This window comes from Pituophis catenifer, unplaced genomic scaffold (genome assembly GCF_029215685.1).
Source record: "Pituophis catenifer annectens isolate HBS135680 unplaced genomic scaffold, rPitCat1.0.hap2 SCAF_2, whole genome shotgun sequence".
NCBI lineage: Eukaryota > Metazoa > Chordata > Lepidosauria > Squamata > Colubridae > Pituophis > Pituophis catenifer.
In genome coordinates, this window is record NW_027256882.1 from 275761782 (window position 1) to 275777924 (window position 16143).

General features: G+C 36.9%; 1 protein-coding gene across 1 annotated transcript in view; it reads left to right on the forward strand.

The window, feature by feature from the left end:
- CPLANE1 (ciliogenesis and planar polarity effector complex subunit 1) overlaps positions 1-16143 on the forward strand; it is a 61373-nt gene that overhangs the window by 13564 nt on the left and 31666 nt on the right. Inside the window, exons 15-27 of the mRNA XM_070938899.1 lie at positions 1421-1573; positions 2077-2305; positions 4088-4227; positions 5218-5426; positions 6036-6200; positions 7790-7928; positions 8884-8993; positions 9875-10036; positions 10783-10891; positions 11603-11909; positions 12512-13424; positions 15604-15755; positions 15879-16042. Of these exons, the coding sequence (XP_070795000.1) occupies positions 1421-1573; positions 2077-2305; positions 4088-4227; positions 5218-5426; positions 6036-6200; positions 7790-7928; positions 8884-8993; positions 9875-10036; positions 10783-10891; positions 11603-11909; positions 12512-13424; positions 15604-15755; positions 15879-16042 (2952 nt within the window). The remainder of the gene's footprint in view (positions 1-1420; positions 1574-2076; positions 2306-4087; positions 4228-5217; positions 5427-6035; positions 6201-7789; positions 7929-8883; positions 8994-9874; positions 10037-10782; positions 10892-11602; positions 11910-12511; positions 13425-15603; positions 15756-15878; positions 16043-16143) is intronic.

Below are 16143 nucleotides of genomic sequence, written 5' to 3' on the forward strand. Positions count from 1 at the left end.
GGTTTATGTTGTTAAGTCAGAAATTTGTTAAGTGAGTTTTGCCTTGTTTTATGACTTTTCTGGCCACATTTGTTAAGTGAATCACTAAAGCTGTTAAATTAGTAACACGGTTGTTAAGTGAATCTGCCTTCCCCATTGTTTTTGCTTGTCAGAAGGTCGTAAAAGGGGATTACATGATCCCAGGACATTGCAACCGTCATAAATATGAACCAGCTGTCCAGCATCCAAATGTAAGTCACATGAACGTGGTGATGCTGCAATGGTCATAAGTGTGAAAAATGGTCATAAGTCACTTTTCTCAGTGCCGTTGTAACTTCAAATGGTCACTAAAGGAACTGTTGTAAGCCGAGGACTACTTGTACAATGTTTTCAAAACTTAAATGGCTATTATCTTGTGATAACTATCAGTGTACCTGCTACAACTCTTTTTTCTCTAAAGCACACTGATTGTCTTGCATCAAAACAAGGTGAAATTTGAAATTTAAAATGGTTCGCTTCAAAATATTTTGCATGTTGTTATTTGGGGGTTCAGTTATAGTCCTATCCCAGCAGCACCTGCCCTCTGCGGGATGATGGCATTTCAGAAGGTTTTAAAAGTCCTGGCTGTTCTCACATGCCCTGGCTACTGACTGGAACCCCTTGTAAGATGTATATATTTGTGATGTTGGGTGAATTCACAATTTTGAACTTTATTTTTACTTGTTCTTACTTTGTTTCTTTTCTTATTCATTGTGTACTCGATTTTTCTATTGTGAGCTGCCCAGAATTGTTCTGGAGTTGGGCAGCACTTACATCAAATCATTTATTGTTACTTTCATTATTATTTCTATTTGAAGTAAGTTCCACTAAGATCAGTGAGACTTATATTAGCATAAGATTGCAGTCTTTGGCTTTTGTTTCTGAAAGACCAAGGTATTCTTACATGCTGAACAGTAATAGAGAGGGGCTTCTCAGGGTGCCGTCAGCCAAACAGTGTCGACTGGCGGCCCCCAGGGGGAGAGCCTTTTCTGTGGGGGCACCCACCATCTGGAACGAGCTCCCCCCAGAGATACAGAAGATTCCGGATCTGCGCACTTTCCGCCGTGCCCTCAAAACATTCCTGTTTCAGCAGGCCGGCCTGGCCTAACTTTCCCTTTATATTGCTTTCGATTTTATTTTAAACTGGGATGTCTTGAATTATCTAGGACCAGAGTGTTTAGTATATTTTAATTGGTTTTTGTTTAATTAACATTTGTATTACATGTATTTTTTATCGTTCGCTGTTCACCGCCCTGAGTCCCTCAGGAATAGGGCGGTATATAAATTTAATAAATAAATAAATAAATAAATAATAACTTTATTTTGAGCTTTTGATTCATTCTTTTATTCATTCATTTTTATTCATTCAGTTACCTCAGACTTTTTTGAATTTTCGTTTTAGATGCTGAATGGATAAAAGATATTCACACTGAAGCTGCTCTGGCAGTGGTTCAGTCTTTGGCCCGATTCATGGCAGCCTACTTCACTAATGAGCCACTTTATATACTTCCTCCCCACAGTGTTGGTATCTTACCGCCACTTCATATCAAGCCAGGTACCTTTTGATATTGTTTCATATGCTTGCTTACTGCTATAGTGACAGAGCTGTATTGAGAGGTAATCTCCTGCCCTATAGAAATGCACAAAACTTGGATATTTTTGGATATTGGATAGTATTTTGTAGTTATTTCCTAACATATAATTTATCTAGTCTAGCTGCTGCTCCTTTCCTCTTTTAAGTCAACTAATGGCATAATAGTTGTCTTTGCCATTTCTCTAAATGAAAAATGTCCTTCTCATAAAATGCATCCAATGTGACAGGTTCTGTTCTTGCAGAACTGAAAATTGTAGCTGCTGGTCTAAATTTCTGGGAGAAAAGTAGGATGTTTGGTGGGTTGGATATCTGATGCAAATGATCTACAGTTCTGATGGCTGTGTTCAGCTTATCTGAAAACAGGCTCAGAACTCAGTTGGTCACTTTTAAGTAAGCTTGCAAAGGATTGGCCATTAAGCAATTTAATAACAAAATAAACTCACAACTACTTTTTTTTTTTATAGATGAGTGCCTTCGTATTATTTCTCTGCAACATTCCAGAGTCACTGAAGCAGTTAGGGATAATGGCCTGTCTTGTACTTGGACTGTAGAATATACTCTTGATTTGTTGCTCATCAGTGGACTAATTCCAGAAGCTGTGTGGTTAGCCCAAAAACTTGGAGACTGGAAAATGGCTGTTTCAATCGGAGTGGCTTATCAACTATATTGTCAAAGTAATAAAAGCTTAGCAAGGTCAGTCATATATATATAAACAGTAATGTATAGTTATTTATCATGAATTGGTATTATAGTATTTACCATGAATAGATATTTATCATAAATAGATACCATCATCATTATCCTGAATCTATCTATCGCAGGATAAAGGCCTCCACTTGAAAGTTATGAAACATGAGCTACCATAATGGTCACGGGCAGGTTGATAGGTAGTTATTTTTTGATTTACCAGTCTAATGCCGAAAGAAATAAAGTGGACCAAAATCACCAATTTGGTTTCTGTGCCTAAGGGACGCCAAAGACCTGGTTTTCCTGCTCATGGGCTAGCACCTGAATCACTGCGGATGGATAAGATAGAGAGACAGACAGACAGAATCTCTGTGTTTCTCTCCGTATGTGTGTATTAGTAAATCTAAAATAGGTAATATCTACCAAATCTAGCAGAATTTTGTCAGAAATATAGAGCATGAACTTTCCTACTTAATTGATTGACCACTTCAGAGAGAAGTGACAGAAAAACAGTCGTATTTTCTTGCAGAAAATACTACAAATAGTATTTTCCCATCACTGTTGGTTCCATTTTAGTAACATGTTATGATACAAGGTTGTAGCACATTGTGTGATGAAGCTTTAGCTCACACACCATTACTTGGTTTTGTCATAGCATGTTTCAATCCAACCAATTATGGTTACTCAGTAACTGATAGTTAAGCAACTACGGTATAGTTTTGGTCAGTGCGCTAATTCAGACATAAATACTGGGCTCTTAGTAGTAATCTGTATAAGTAGCTGGGTTGTTTGGGATTCGTTGTATATCTTGAAACTTCAAAGATGACCCCTAGATAAAAAAATCAATTTTAGAGATAGTTTTGATGTTTTTAGCACAGATTATTAAGAGATTACAATCCTTATAGAATTACGGATATCATCTTTTTCCACCACCCAGCAGATATTGTGTTTGTAATCTATGGCAATTGGGCACTCCGTCCTTATAGTTACAGTGTATGTATGTATGTATGTATGTATGTATGTATGTATGTATGTATGTATTTATTTATTTATTTATTTATTTTATTTTATTTTATTTTATTTTATTTTATTTTATTTTATTTTATTTTATTTTATTTTATTTTATTTTATTTTATTTCTATGCCGCCTTTCTCCCGTAGGACTCAAGGCGGTGTACAGTCAAGAAAAAATAGATACACAAACATCATAAAATTGCTAATTAAAATTATTATTATAACATAGATTGGCCCAATTAAATAGAACCTAAAATTAGATAACATTTTAAAATCATTCACATGTTCATATGTTTAGCCCCGCCTGTTGGAACATCAGGGTCTTGAGGGCACAGCGGAAAGCACGGAGATCAGGGATATTTCGTATCTCAGGGGGCAGTTCATTCCAAAGGGTTGGAGCCCTTACAGAGAAGGCCCTCCCCCTGGGAGTCGCCAGTCAGCATAATTAGACTGACGGTACCCTGAGTAGTCCCTCCCTGTGAGAACGAACTGGTCGAAGTGATGTATGAAGTGATAGTTGCAATAATCTTCCAGGTCAGTAAGAAACATCTATCTAAGATTTCAAAAGAAAACCCTCCCAAAATAGGTTTCTTTTGCTGATGTTATTGTGCAATATTAGAGTTTCATATTATACTGAATGAGACAAATATCATTTGCTTTAATCAATATTTTTATTTTTTGACTACCCTTGAGTGTATTCCCGGTGTGACTAACCAGAGGCCATTTCGAGAATAATTTGAAGTAAGTTACCCTGTTATTCTTAATACAATTTCAGGTCAGGGAAAGTGGAATTATTCCTGCCATTACATTTGACGCCAACAAACATTTTTCAAGAAAAGCTACAATCTTTTTTGGGTCAGCCTGTCGTCAATGAAACAACAAATCAAGGAACCCTCAGATACAAGCAATTGACAGGTGCACAATCTTTATATATGAATTTGTTCTTTTATTATATTTCTACCAGTGATACTTCCATGCAAATGTGACTTCCACATTAGGAAACAGCTGGAAATATTCTTAGGTATTTTTTATGCCTTTCCTAATATACATATTTATTTCATAGACTTTTACAAGCAGGCAACCTGCTATCAACGCTTCTAAATGATGAAATATTATTATACAAAATTTTTATCGATGTATATATTCCTGAACTAGATTTATAGAGTTAAAATATTTCTTCAAGTATTTAATATATCTGTGCCATGTCTTTAATGACTTTTTGATCATTTTCTAAAGATTTTCAGAAACACACACATATTACTTTAATAGCTCTCATTTTATGACCATTCATTTTCATTGATAAGGTGTCATCAGATAACATATCAAATTTGCTGGTCATTTTTTCACTGAAGCCTTTTCTGTAATTTATTGGTCTATATGAATGCTTTTTGGAGATTTTTTGGAGATTTAATTATTTATTATTGTGCTTATACTTGTGTTGCACCCCTATAGTGTTTGTCTGGAAATATATTGACTGTTACAACTAACATAATAAGCCATTGTTATAAAAGAGATACTGAAATCTTTTTATTCCAGTTGATATTGTTATTGTTAAAAAATTTAAGCGTGAGGCAACACAAAAGCTCCACAATTTTTTCTTTTGGATCAAATACAGCAGTTGATGGACGTATCAAAATTCTGAATAAAATTCTTCTGGCATTAGCAAAGATCCTTAGCCATGTTAATTAAGTGAGGCAGCACTTCGAAAGTAAAACTGTCATATGTACTATAACATTCAGAATACAGAATACAGCCTGAATGAAATGCAATGTATTCATTTGCACAATGCAAATGCAAGTCTCGGGAAATTATATTAGTAACTCAGTGTCGCTGTCATTTTGAACTAAAATATATATCTACATTTAACCATATATTTATTATTGTCTGCTTTTTTGCTTGTTTTAGATCCTATTGAAGAAGAAGATGCAAATGCCCTTTTTAGTTCAGTAGAACAAATATTAAAAGCAGCTGTTATGGCAGAAGCAGACATTCTGTCGGAAACCTTTCAGGTTTTGATGGACTTTGCCAAGGATCACAGTAGAAAATTCTGCGGCTTGGTTCCTAATGGTTTATATCTCCCAGCACCACCTTTATATTGTCCTCAGCCAACATTTGTGAGTGAAGTATGCATCTCGGTGTTGAATGAACATTTTCTTTTTTTTTTTTTGTCGTGCTAATTTTTTTCTATTACGTTTCAGACTAGTTTTTTCAAAGAAATACTAGCTTTATACACTATATGCATAAATTTATTAATTTATGAGGTGCTCTTGTAAAGAATCAATACTACTTATATTTTTGTGTGTTTGTTCCAGTTTCCTAAGTGTGCAAAGGAACTCTATAATCCACTATATAGGAACTCAAAGGTAGATAAACGGTTCCCTTCTGTGGAGGAAAGGGTACCTTTGTTCTTATATCAAATGTTGTGTCTATATTTATTTATTCAAAGAGCTTGGTTCCTTGGCTTAGCGTAGTTCTTTCTGTTGCAGTACATTAACCCCTATGAACTAAACATATAGATCTGAGTATATATGTTTATTTATATTTATTTGATTATAAAATACATTTGTAAATACTAGGAAACTATAGTGCTTTTCTTTCCACACTTTAGTAAATCAAAGGAATTAGGGAACTAGGATTGGTAATTTATCTTGGGCTTACACTTTCCTTGGGTTCATATTGTAAAACTTAAATTTTATAAAATTTTAAATTTTATAATACTCTAGGAAGAAAATGCTGATGTACCATTAAGAATAGAGAGAGACTGCAGACAGAAAATATCTGGAATTGTTCAACGGATTCTTCTTCTTTTCCGGGCTGCTCATTGTTCTTTTGCTGCTGCTCAGTGGTATATTGCACGGCTGAAACATGCACGAAGAGTCATGCAAAAGGTACATATTATTTTTAATATTATACAAAGTGATAATAATAATAATATGGAAGACAACTTTTTTGGACTTGATATATTTCATAGGCATCTGTGATAGTTCTAGGTTTTATTTTTTGTTCTTGACAAAATCTAGAATTTTGCTATCCTGTAGGTTACTTTCAGATACAATCTTTTAAATGATCATCTCTAGAAGGCAAATGCCATGATTCATGTGAGGTTTATTTGCTTTTTATTATTTAGATTATGTTAAAATTGTATGTCCTAATTTGTCTGCAAATATAATCACTGGGCCATTTCCAATTTGACCGTGTTCTGGTGAAACAAAGCTTGAAATGGCTTGACTGTTCCAACAGTTGGAAATAATTGGAATTTAGCAGAAGCCTTTTTGGTCCTCTGTATTTCTTAAGAAGTAAATTCCAAGCTGTTCACCTCTCTTAATGGAGAAATGTAGCTGCAGCCCAATCACCTTCTTTATAACTTTCCCAAAAAGGAGAGTTGTAGATTGGATTGCCATGGATGATTGGATCTGGCGATGATCTCTTAAGGAAGATGTACCACTCCCTCCTTCAAGGCTAGCAGAGCCACCTTCCTCTCTGAGAAAGGCCAATGCCCAACCGTATATCCCTTTCCAACTGGTCTTCCCAGACTAGGAGTGACAAAAGTTGGCCAGATAGGAATCCTGAGAAACCTGTCTAGTTCATTAGGAATTACGGGATCTAAGAGATTTATTCAGCAATATTGTCTAGGACAGGGGTGTCAAACTCAAGGCCCGTGGGACAGATTCGGCCCGTGGGGTGCTTAGATCTGACCCGTGGGGCTGCCCTGGAAACAGCAAAGGACCGGCCGATGGTGCCTCTGCCAGCAAAAACACAGCTCGGAAGGGGCACCTGCAGCCCTCCCGAGTTCCGTTTTCACTGGCAGAGCACTGCATGGGGTCCCTGGAGACACCCCCGACACAAGTGATGTTGAACTGACCATGTCCCCCCCCCCGAAGTCAAACACAACCCTGATGCGATCCTCAGTGAAATCAACTTTGACAACCTTGGTCTAGAACATTCACAGTGTCCCAATAAATGATCATGAGTGCTGTCCCTCCCCAATAAAGAACGGGTCACAAACAAAAAGGCCCCTGGTTAGCTACTAGCAGACACATAAGATGATGATGAAGAAACAACTATGCTGTGCCACTCTTATTGTCATAATGTAATCCCTAGTGTGGTAGTAATAGGTACACACACAAACACGTGTAAGCTGTATTCACTATCAAACTTATGAGATGCCCTCCCGGTTCCCCTTTACCCATGCAAACTGCTTACAAACTGCCCTTGTAAGAAAATATACGCAGCAAGCTGAATTGACGCTGAGTGGTGAAAATCAGATTGAGCCAGGAACTTGTGGCTCAGTTAACCAGATTGTTTATACTCACTGACCATATTTCAAAGATGCTCTGGTTAGCTTGCTGACCTAGTAAAGGAATAAATAAGAAGAAGGTCACACAGATGGTTTTACCAAAAACATTCCAGTGCCATGTTGTAATTTATATTGTGTCTTCCTTTTTCCTCTGTCTCTCCCCCCCCCTTCTCATTGCAGATTCACAAAAAAGGTGCTCTTCCTCCTTTAAGTGATCTTCCAGAAAATTTGCTCAAGTATTCCAAATATCAATCTGTATTCTTAAGGCCTTCTTCTTTTGGAGACCATAATTTTGATGCTGTTTCATGTAAAACTATAGGTGTGTAGCTGCAAAAATTCCAGTATGTGTTTAAAGAAGAATAAACTACAAAGCCAAAAATGCCTGTCTCTCTGTAACAGCACTTTAAAAAATGTTTAGGCGTTATATGAAGACAGTGTCATCTAATCTAGGTTTAATAGTATATTCAGAGCCTGTGGGAGATTCACATCTGGCCCCTTGCATATTCCTCTGCTATCAGGCAAAGAATTCGTTTCCTGGCCCGTTCAAGTAGAACGGATGTTAAAAGAAGAAAAGATTTCCATTTTAATAAACTGAGAACTAAATTGGGTTGTAAGATGAAAGCAATTTAGTTGCTGGTTTTTCTGTTATTCCATTCCTTTTCAGTATATCTTATTGATCTCCCAACACAAGGCACTTGTGAAAGGGCAAATTTTAAATGTTAATATGACTTGTCGTTAATATGTTGGGTAAATAATCTGTAAATAAGCATATATTGGTTCTGTTGCTTTAAAATGAAAAGATTAGGGTCTCAGTCTTAGTTTTGATACTGATTCCCTCATACAATAAGGCTTTATCTACTGGGGACACATTTTAAAATTTATTTTCATCTGATAAATTTATATACCATCTTCTAGGAAGGCAAAGTGTCGTACAAAATGCTCCTTCCATTTTATCCTTACAGCACTCTCTGTGTGAGATAGCTGACTTTATTAATATAGAAATATAAAGTTAAGTAATTTAGAAGGATACACACACACAGAGAGAGACAGACACACAAATACACATATACATACAACACAGTTAAGGTTAATTAATAGAAGGAAAGTGAAGAAGCTGATGATAGTAAACAATACAGCCATTAAAAGAATACACTGATTGCCTGCAAATGCTGTTACTTATAAAGAAACCATTTAAAGAGAAAATACAGAAATGGTTCTTATTTTCTGATGTACTCCCTTTTCCACTTTGAATTTTTTGTGTGTCCCTCTTGCAGGATGCTTCCGAGAATTATGTGTATTGTGTTGGATGCTTCATGTTCGTGAAAGATTGTCTGATAGTTGCAGACGGTATCAAAGGGCAAGAGAGAATTTGGAAAACCGGAATGTAATAAAATAACATAAATCTTTTAAGTCATACTTCTCTCTCTCTCTCTCTCTCTCTCTCTCTCTCTCTCTCTCTCTCTCTCTCTCTCTCTCCCTCCCTCCCTCTCTCCCTCCCTCCCTCCCTCCCTCTTGCTGTCTCCATCTCTCTCTCTTTCTCTCTCTCCCACCCTCCCTTCCTCCTTCTCTGTCTCTTTCCCTCGCTCCCTCCTTCTCTCTCTCTCTCTCTCTCTCTCTCTCTCTCTCTCTCTCTCTCTGCCCACCTCAACAGACGACTAAGTGCCATATATAGGAGATTATCTTTTCACCTTTTTTCTTCTTTCTAATTATAAAATTTAAGCTAAATCAGTTTAAATGAGAGAGAGGTCCATTTTTTTAATAATCCCCCAATTATTTGAAGTACCATCTTCCCTCAGATTCCACAGACTTTACCTTTTTAAGTTTATCTCTTAAAATATCTGACTAGTTGGGATTTCATCTACAAATAATCATAACCATATTTTCATATCGGCTTTATTAATACTATATTCCATTTTTGTAAGCAGCCCTAAGAGGGTTTTATATTAAAAGTTGCCCAGAAATATTTTTAATAATAATAGTCAAAGTTTATACAATACACCACAATGGCAGATCTGTAGGTTTAAATCCAACCTACCTGAATTACTCATAAAAGGAAGTACAGGAGGATGAGCTGAGGTCAGTATTCCTTTTAGCTTTATTCAAATATTAAATACTGGTATTAGCTTTATTCAAATGTCTTAATATTACACATATTTTTGTGGTAGACCAGGGTTTTAAAAAATGGGTTTAGATCTCATGTAGTTTGAGATGAAAGTAACCATGTACCTAACTTTTTAGGCCAATTACAAGATGTTCTTTCTTTAGGAATTCAACACGATCGAATTTGATGCTTGCATAGTTGAGTACTCCATCAGTGCTTTGGAGTGGGCTTGCCGAATTCTTCCCTTTGCTAGATTCATGAACATTGAAGAACTTGTACAGGATATCATTCTGAGCCTTATTGGAAAATTACCACCAATTAAAAAGGTATGCAGGATTGAGGAGTTTAGCTTTTTTTTATTCAGGTATTCCTAATCTGTTTAACAACCATTGAAAGTTAAAACAACCTTGGAAGGTGTACTTTATGGCCCATAAAGCACTTCCAACCATTGTAAAACTTTGCGCCAACCCCTTCCTTGGTCATGTGACCATATTTCGGTTGCTTAGCTACAGGCTCACATTTACAATCAATTGCCAAGTGACTTGCAATTATGTGACAGCCATTTTCAATTTTCTCTGCCAGCTTCCCCAGTAAGTCAATGGGGAAGCCATCAAGAAAGGTTGCAAGTGTGGGGGATGGAGGGTAGCTGCAATCCTTTGTGGAACTGCAGGAAAACTGCTGAAATTTTCAGGATTTCATCTCTTTCAGCAGCCCATCGAAGAGTTTCCCTTCCATACATGGAAACCTTTGCAGAAATGTTTGAGAACAACAGGGCTGCTTGCCAGGAGGGTTTCAGCTCCACATAGATCTGAAATCCTTCAGTCGGCAGCTCTTTTGCTTAGCGACATTGGAGGTTACAGCCGGGATTCTTGAGTGAAGTAGTCACACGGACATGTTGCTTAACAACTGCATCAACAACAACAGCAATTCATGTCCCAGTGTGTTTGTAAGTCGTGAACTATCTATATAACTTTGAATGTTTGTTTTTACAAGTGTGCAACTGATTTTTGGAAACTTTATCAAATATCTGGAAGCAATTGAAACTATTTTCATGCTGATTTGTTTTGTACAGGTGGCAGAAATTTTGGTAAAAGCATTTCCTAGCCCTGAAGATGTGAGGGTCTCACTAAGGGATAAATATAATGATCTATACCAACGACTTAGGCACTGCACAGTTAAAGGTACAGTGTATGACAATGGCAAAAATAATGAAAGCAAAGCAGTATTTTTTTCTTTAAAAGAAAGTTCCTTGAAAAATGAAAATATAAATTCATGGTGTGAATTATAGTCTTTAAGTCAGGGGTGTCAAACTCAATTTCATTGAGGGCTACATCAGGGTTGTGTTTGACCTCGGGGAGGCAGGGGGGACATAGCCAGCATGATATCACTCGTGTCGGGGGTACCTGTGGTGGCACAAACACTTTGCCAGTGAAAATGGGCTTATAAACTCAATTTTTGGCTGGGACAGCCTCCTGAGACCCTCTGCCAGTGAAAATGGAACTCGGGAAGGCTGCACGCGGTCCTCGCAAGCTCCGTTTTCTCTGGCAGAGGCATTGCAGGCCAGTCCTTTGCTGTTTCCAGGGTGGCCCCATGGGCCAGATCTAAGCACTCCATGGGCTGGATCTGGCCCTCAGGCCTTAAATTTGACACCCCTGCTTTAAGTAATGTGAACAATAATATCCAGCATTCTTATCAAAGGAAAACTAATATAAATTGCTCTAGATTATTGGCCAAGGGAAATTTTATATACTGAATAGACCCAGAATAGTATTATCCACCCATTGCATATAAAATTTGTCATACAATGTGAATTATCTGAAATCTCAGTTAAAATGACTAGTTAATGTGATCCATTTTAGAAACAATAACACATTTTCTGTCTTTATGGTTAGGCCCCAGTAGTGAAGAAATTATGTCGGTTGTACTACAGGCTACTTACAAAGTGAATGTGAAAACCCTGAAACGGGTGATAAGAAACATAGGGCCCATTCAAACAAATATCTGGGAGCCACCGGAAGAAGAAATCCAAGACTCCGGAGGTACCTGCTGTGATCGGTTTTCTTTGGGGACTACTCTAAGCAGAAGCACAATTTCAGATTTCAGAAACTTTCAGGGGTGTAACAATGCTGAAGCAGCAGATTCACTTTCTGAGTTTGGGGTGGCAGAAGAAGCAAGAAAACTGAGGCAAGAAGATCCCAAGTAAGTATTTGTAACATTTTGTCTTGAATCGGAGAAAATATTACTTTGTGTAACAACTTGTTTGAATTGTGTGAAATTGTGCACATTTATTTTGCATCAAGCTCCATCTGGCTCACTTGTATTTAAGTGTGCATAGGATCGCAACCTAAAAGCCTCATGTCCTTGTTCTGTTCCTCTTATGCTGGGGAATCCCATAGCAAAGTGAGAGCAAAGCGGTAGTAGACGGACATAATTCATCCAAGAAAATCCTTAAAGCGGAAGAACACAATAAGCATGAGATTGTGATAAAAATCATATTTAATGCATTTTTTCAGTGTATTAATATTTTTCATAACACTTAGCATGTCAGTGTTCCAGAAAAACCTCTGCTTCAATTAAAAAAGCTGAGGCAAGCATTTTCTCAAAGTTCCATTTATTAGAGTAGGTATACTGGCATATGATTGACATTATGCCATGTAGGCTTATTTTACTCTTAGCTATTTTGTAACCCTAGTTTCTTTCCTGGACTGAAAGCACCTTTCTTGCCTTTTGGATATACAGCAGATATGCTGTAGAAGCAAAAGAATTTGCTCTTTATACGTTATTTTTAATCTGTTTTCTAGTGATTTACCTTCGTATATAGATGTTTCCAACCGTAAAGAGTGGACTGAAAAGTTAAAGGACTGCGGTGGGAAAGGAGATTTTAAAAAAGAGACTCGTAAAGATCTTCCCAATCAACTCCATATGCCTCTAGTCGGTGAATGGGAATTTGAACGTGATGATGATGAATATATTAAATTTTTAGACCTCTTCCTAACTTACGTGCTTGAAAGAGATCCACTCAATCACAGTGAATCTGCTGTTCCTTTTCTGACATGCTTTGCAGCCCTCCTTAGAGAACATGAACTCCATTCTCTTCTTTTTGATGTTCACACAACACTGATACGTCGACAGGTCAGAACTGAAGTCCAAAATGCGTTTAGAGCTGGTTCTTGCTACACCCTTGGTTTTGGATTTAGTGATTCTAAACTAGCTCCTTTATGGAATAAAAAGAAAAAAGATTGTGAAAAAGAAACTTTAGCCGATGAGCAACCCTTAGAGCTTTCAGATTGTGATTCAGTCATGAGACTTACTGAAAGAAGAGGTTTATTTGGGCAAAGCCAGCAATCAGTCAGTGACTCACATGATTCCAGTAAGACCTTAATATTCACACCAGCATTAGCTCAATGTTGGTCTACCCCTAAAACAGCTCTGTTTCAAAAATACATCTGTAAAACTGGACAAGTGAATGACGTCACCCAACAAGACGAACCAGTCCCAGAAATACATCTTAAATTTAACAACATATCTCGCTTACTTGAATGGATGATCAGATGGTCCAGTAAAAGAATGGTACAAGATCCCATCACAACAGGGACACTTCAGGAATGCCAGCCAATGATGCAGGTGAAAATATGTTCATCTGCCATTCTTTCATCATTGTGGATTTTAGAACGGCGTTACGGCAACACATTTCAAAACCAAAATTGCGGTTTGGTAAGCAAATGAAATTATTTTGAGCATGTCTAAAGCTTTGATCTTGGCCAAAGTGTCTCAATGTGCATACAAACAAAAATCTACCTATAGAAAGAAAATAGCTCAAATGTGGCAGCTCCCAGCTCAGATGCCTTGACACAGCAATAAAAATGCTCCGTGTCATAGTGACAATAATGCCTAGTGTGCAGTTACATGTATAATAAATATACATAAAGTGAATCAATCACTCTTCCATTCTTCTGGGAGTTCTAGGAAAGGAAATAGGCTGTTACTGTATGTAAAATAGGGGAGACTTTATTTTTACATATAATACAGCATGTACATATATGAATATGCATGTTTGCTTATAAACAAACACCTTGAACTCATATGCATTTATTTTTGAGAAATCGTTTGTAGAATAAGATTATTACTATCTACTGGGATTTTGTACATGTTTTGCCACTCATAGTATCTTGTCCGTTATTAGTGTGTGTGGTGTGTGATGGCACAGTGGTTAGAATGAAATATTGCAGGCTAACTCTGCCCACAGCCTAGAGTTCAATCCTGACGGGCTCAAGGTTGACTCAGCCTTCCATCCTTCCGAGGTCGGTAAAATGAGGACCAAGATTGTAGGGAGCAATTTGCTGACATTTGTAAACCACTCAGAAAATGCTGTAAAGCACTATGGAGAGGTATATAAATCTAAGGGCTATTGCTATTATACTTTAGGGTAGGAGTCCCCAACCTGTGGGCCACAGTGCACTGTGCTGTGGCCTATTCACAACTGGGCAGCATGAGTGGTGGGCCAGCGTGCACAGTTGCACTTGCCCGTCACCCATACAAATGAAACTCTGCCGGCCGGTGTGCACATGTCTTCCTCTCTCACAAAACCTTCCCCACTTTCCCTCCCCCCCACCCCCCCGGCCACCAACCTGGAAAGGTTGGGGAATGCTGTTTTAAGGAATTATACCCTTCTCTTTTCTTCAGCATACAGAGATGCAACTGCTGTAACTTGATAACTGCATGCATTTGAACATATTTGGATGTTTTCCCAACTAAGCAAAGGAAATAAATGATTTTTTTTTCTCAGCATCATCTCTGAAAATTGGCATAGATAGAACAAAATTATTTCACTCTCAGCTTTGCCTACTAAGTAACAATGCAAATAGTGATTTTTGAAATAGTTACTTTTGAAAAAGACCAAGAAAAACATTTAAACTTTACATAGGGATATCAAAATATGAACTGTAAGCTTTTAGCATCCAGAGAAGCCAATGATTAATGACAAAGTTATGTCAACATCTTACCTGCATCGGATTAAATTATTGGCACATTGGGATTGTATAATAGGTAAAGGTTCATATTAAATATTTCGTGAAGGTGTTGCTTGCTTTTTATTCAGGATAATGAGGTGTAAGGGAAATGAATCAAAAGACCTATACTGCCTAGAACAAGAATTGTCTGTTTCCTTTATATGTAAATGTGCATTAATTGGGCTTGAAAAGTATGAAACTTCTATAGCATTCTTGTTTTACGGTCATGGGATTATATGAAAAATTAAAAGTAGTGTAAAACAGTGTATGAAAGTTTTGCTTTACCAGAGATACGTACTAATTCAAAATATTTGTAGCAATCATTCTATGTTTTCTTGCTGATTAATTAGCACACTGTCAGGGAGGCCAAGATTTTAGAATGTTAAGTAATGAACCTCCTTGTAGAGTAGTCGCTAAGCAGCATTAAACATTCCATAGCCATGGACATTCCTAGTAATGTGGTACATTTAGAAGGTAGCAGAAACCTACATGAAAAATACTAAGGAATGGTACTTATCTCATGAAACCTTGGCCTATAATTTATTAGGAGAAACATAATTAGAGCCTTTGGATAACTAATAAAGGGCAATTTTTGTGAAGGGAAAATTTAAAATTTGATATATAATTTTTCAAAACCAGTATATTATCAAATTGTAATTTGTACTAAAGGCTATTTATAGGATAGCATATTTTTCCACAAGATATACATTCCAATCCAAATCTGAAAATATATAGCCTCTGCAGCTGAGGATTTTCTTAGGCAGACAGGTTTCCTACGGTGCAATAGCAGATATTGAAAAGGTGTACAACAGGAGTGTAATGCAAAGCTATGAATACAAATCATTTTTTAAACTTAAAAATTATACGTGGGGTTGTTGTTTTAGAAACCACAGAAACTGTGGGAAAAATCTTCCACTATCATACCCAAACTGGAGAAAGATGGTGCTGAAGGTACAAATAGTTCTTCACTGGAGGGAGCTCCAGCTGAAATCCAAAATGGACATGCATATGATGAACCATTTAAAAATATTCCAAGGTAAGAATTCAGCATTAGTTTGATGTAAGGGCATACATTGCCAAAGGGAGTAAAAACTGTGTTGTATAAAAGGTTACTACCAAAAATCTTATATATATATATATTTAAATGTCACTCTTAAAGGTGCAGAACATTATCTGAAAAGCAAAATAGGAAGAAAGTAAGTCATAGAGGTCATTCTATGGTACCTAATATAGATACTGGAAATACAACTGTTGATATCAGTCTGGCAGAAAAAGTGGCAGAGTTTCTACGAAATGAAATAGTTGTACCATCTGAAACTGAAGGTTAGTTAAAAGAAAAATATTTTCTTCATCCATATGAAGTCATTTATGTGAAAAAAAGAGATTTTTGCATGGGATATGTAATATTAAATCCTCTAGTATTT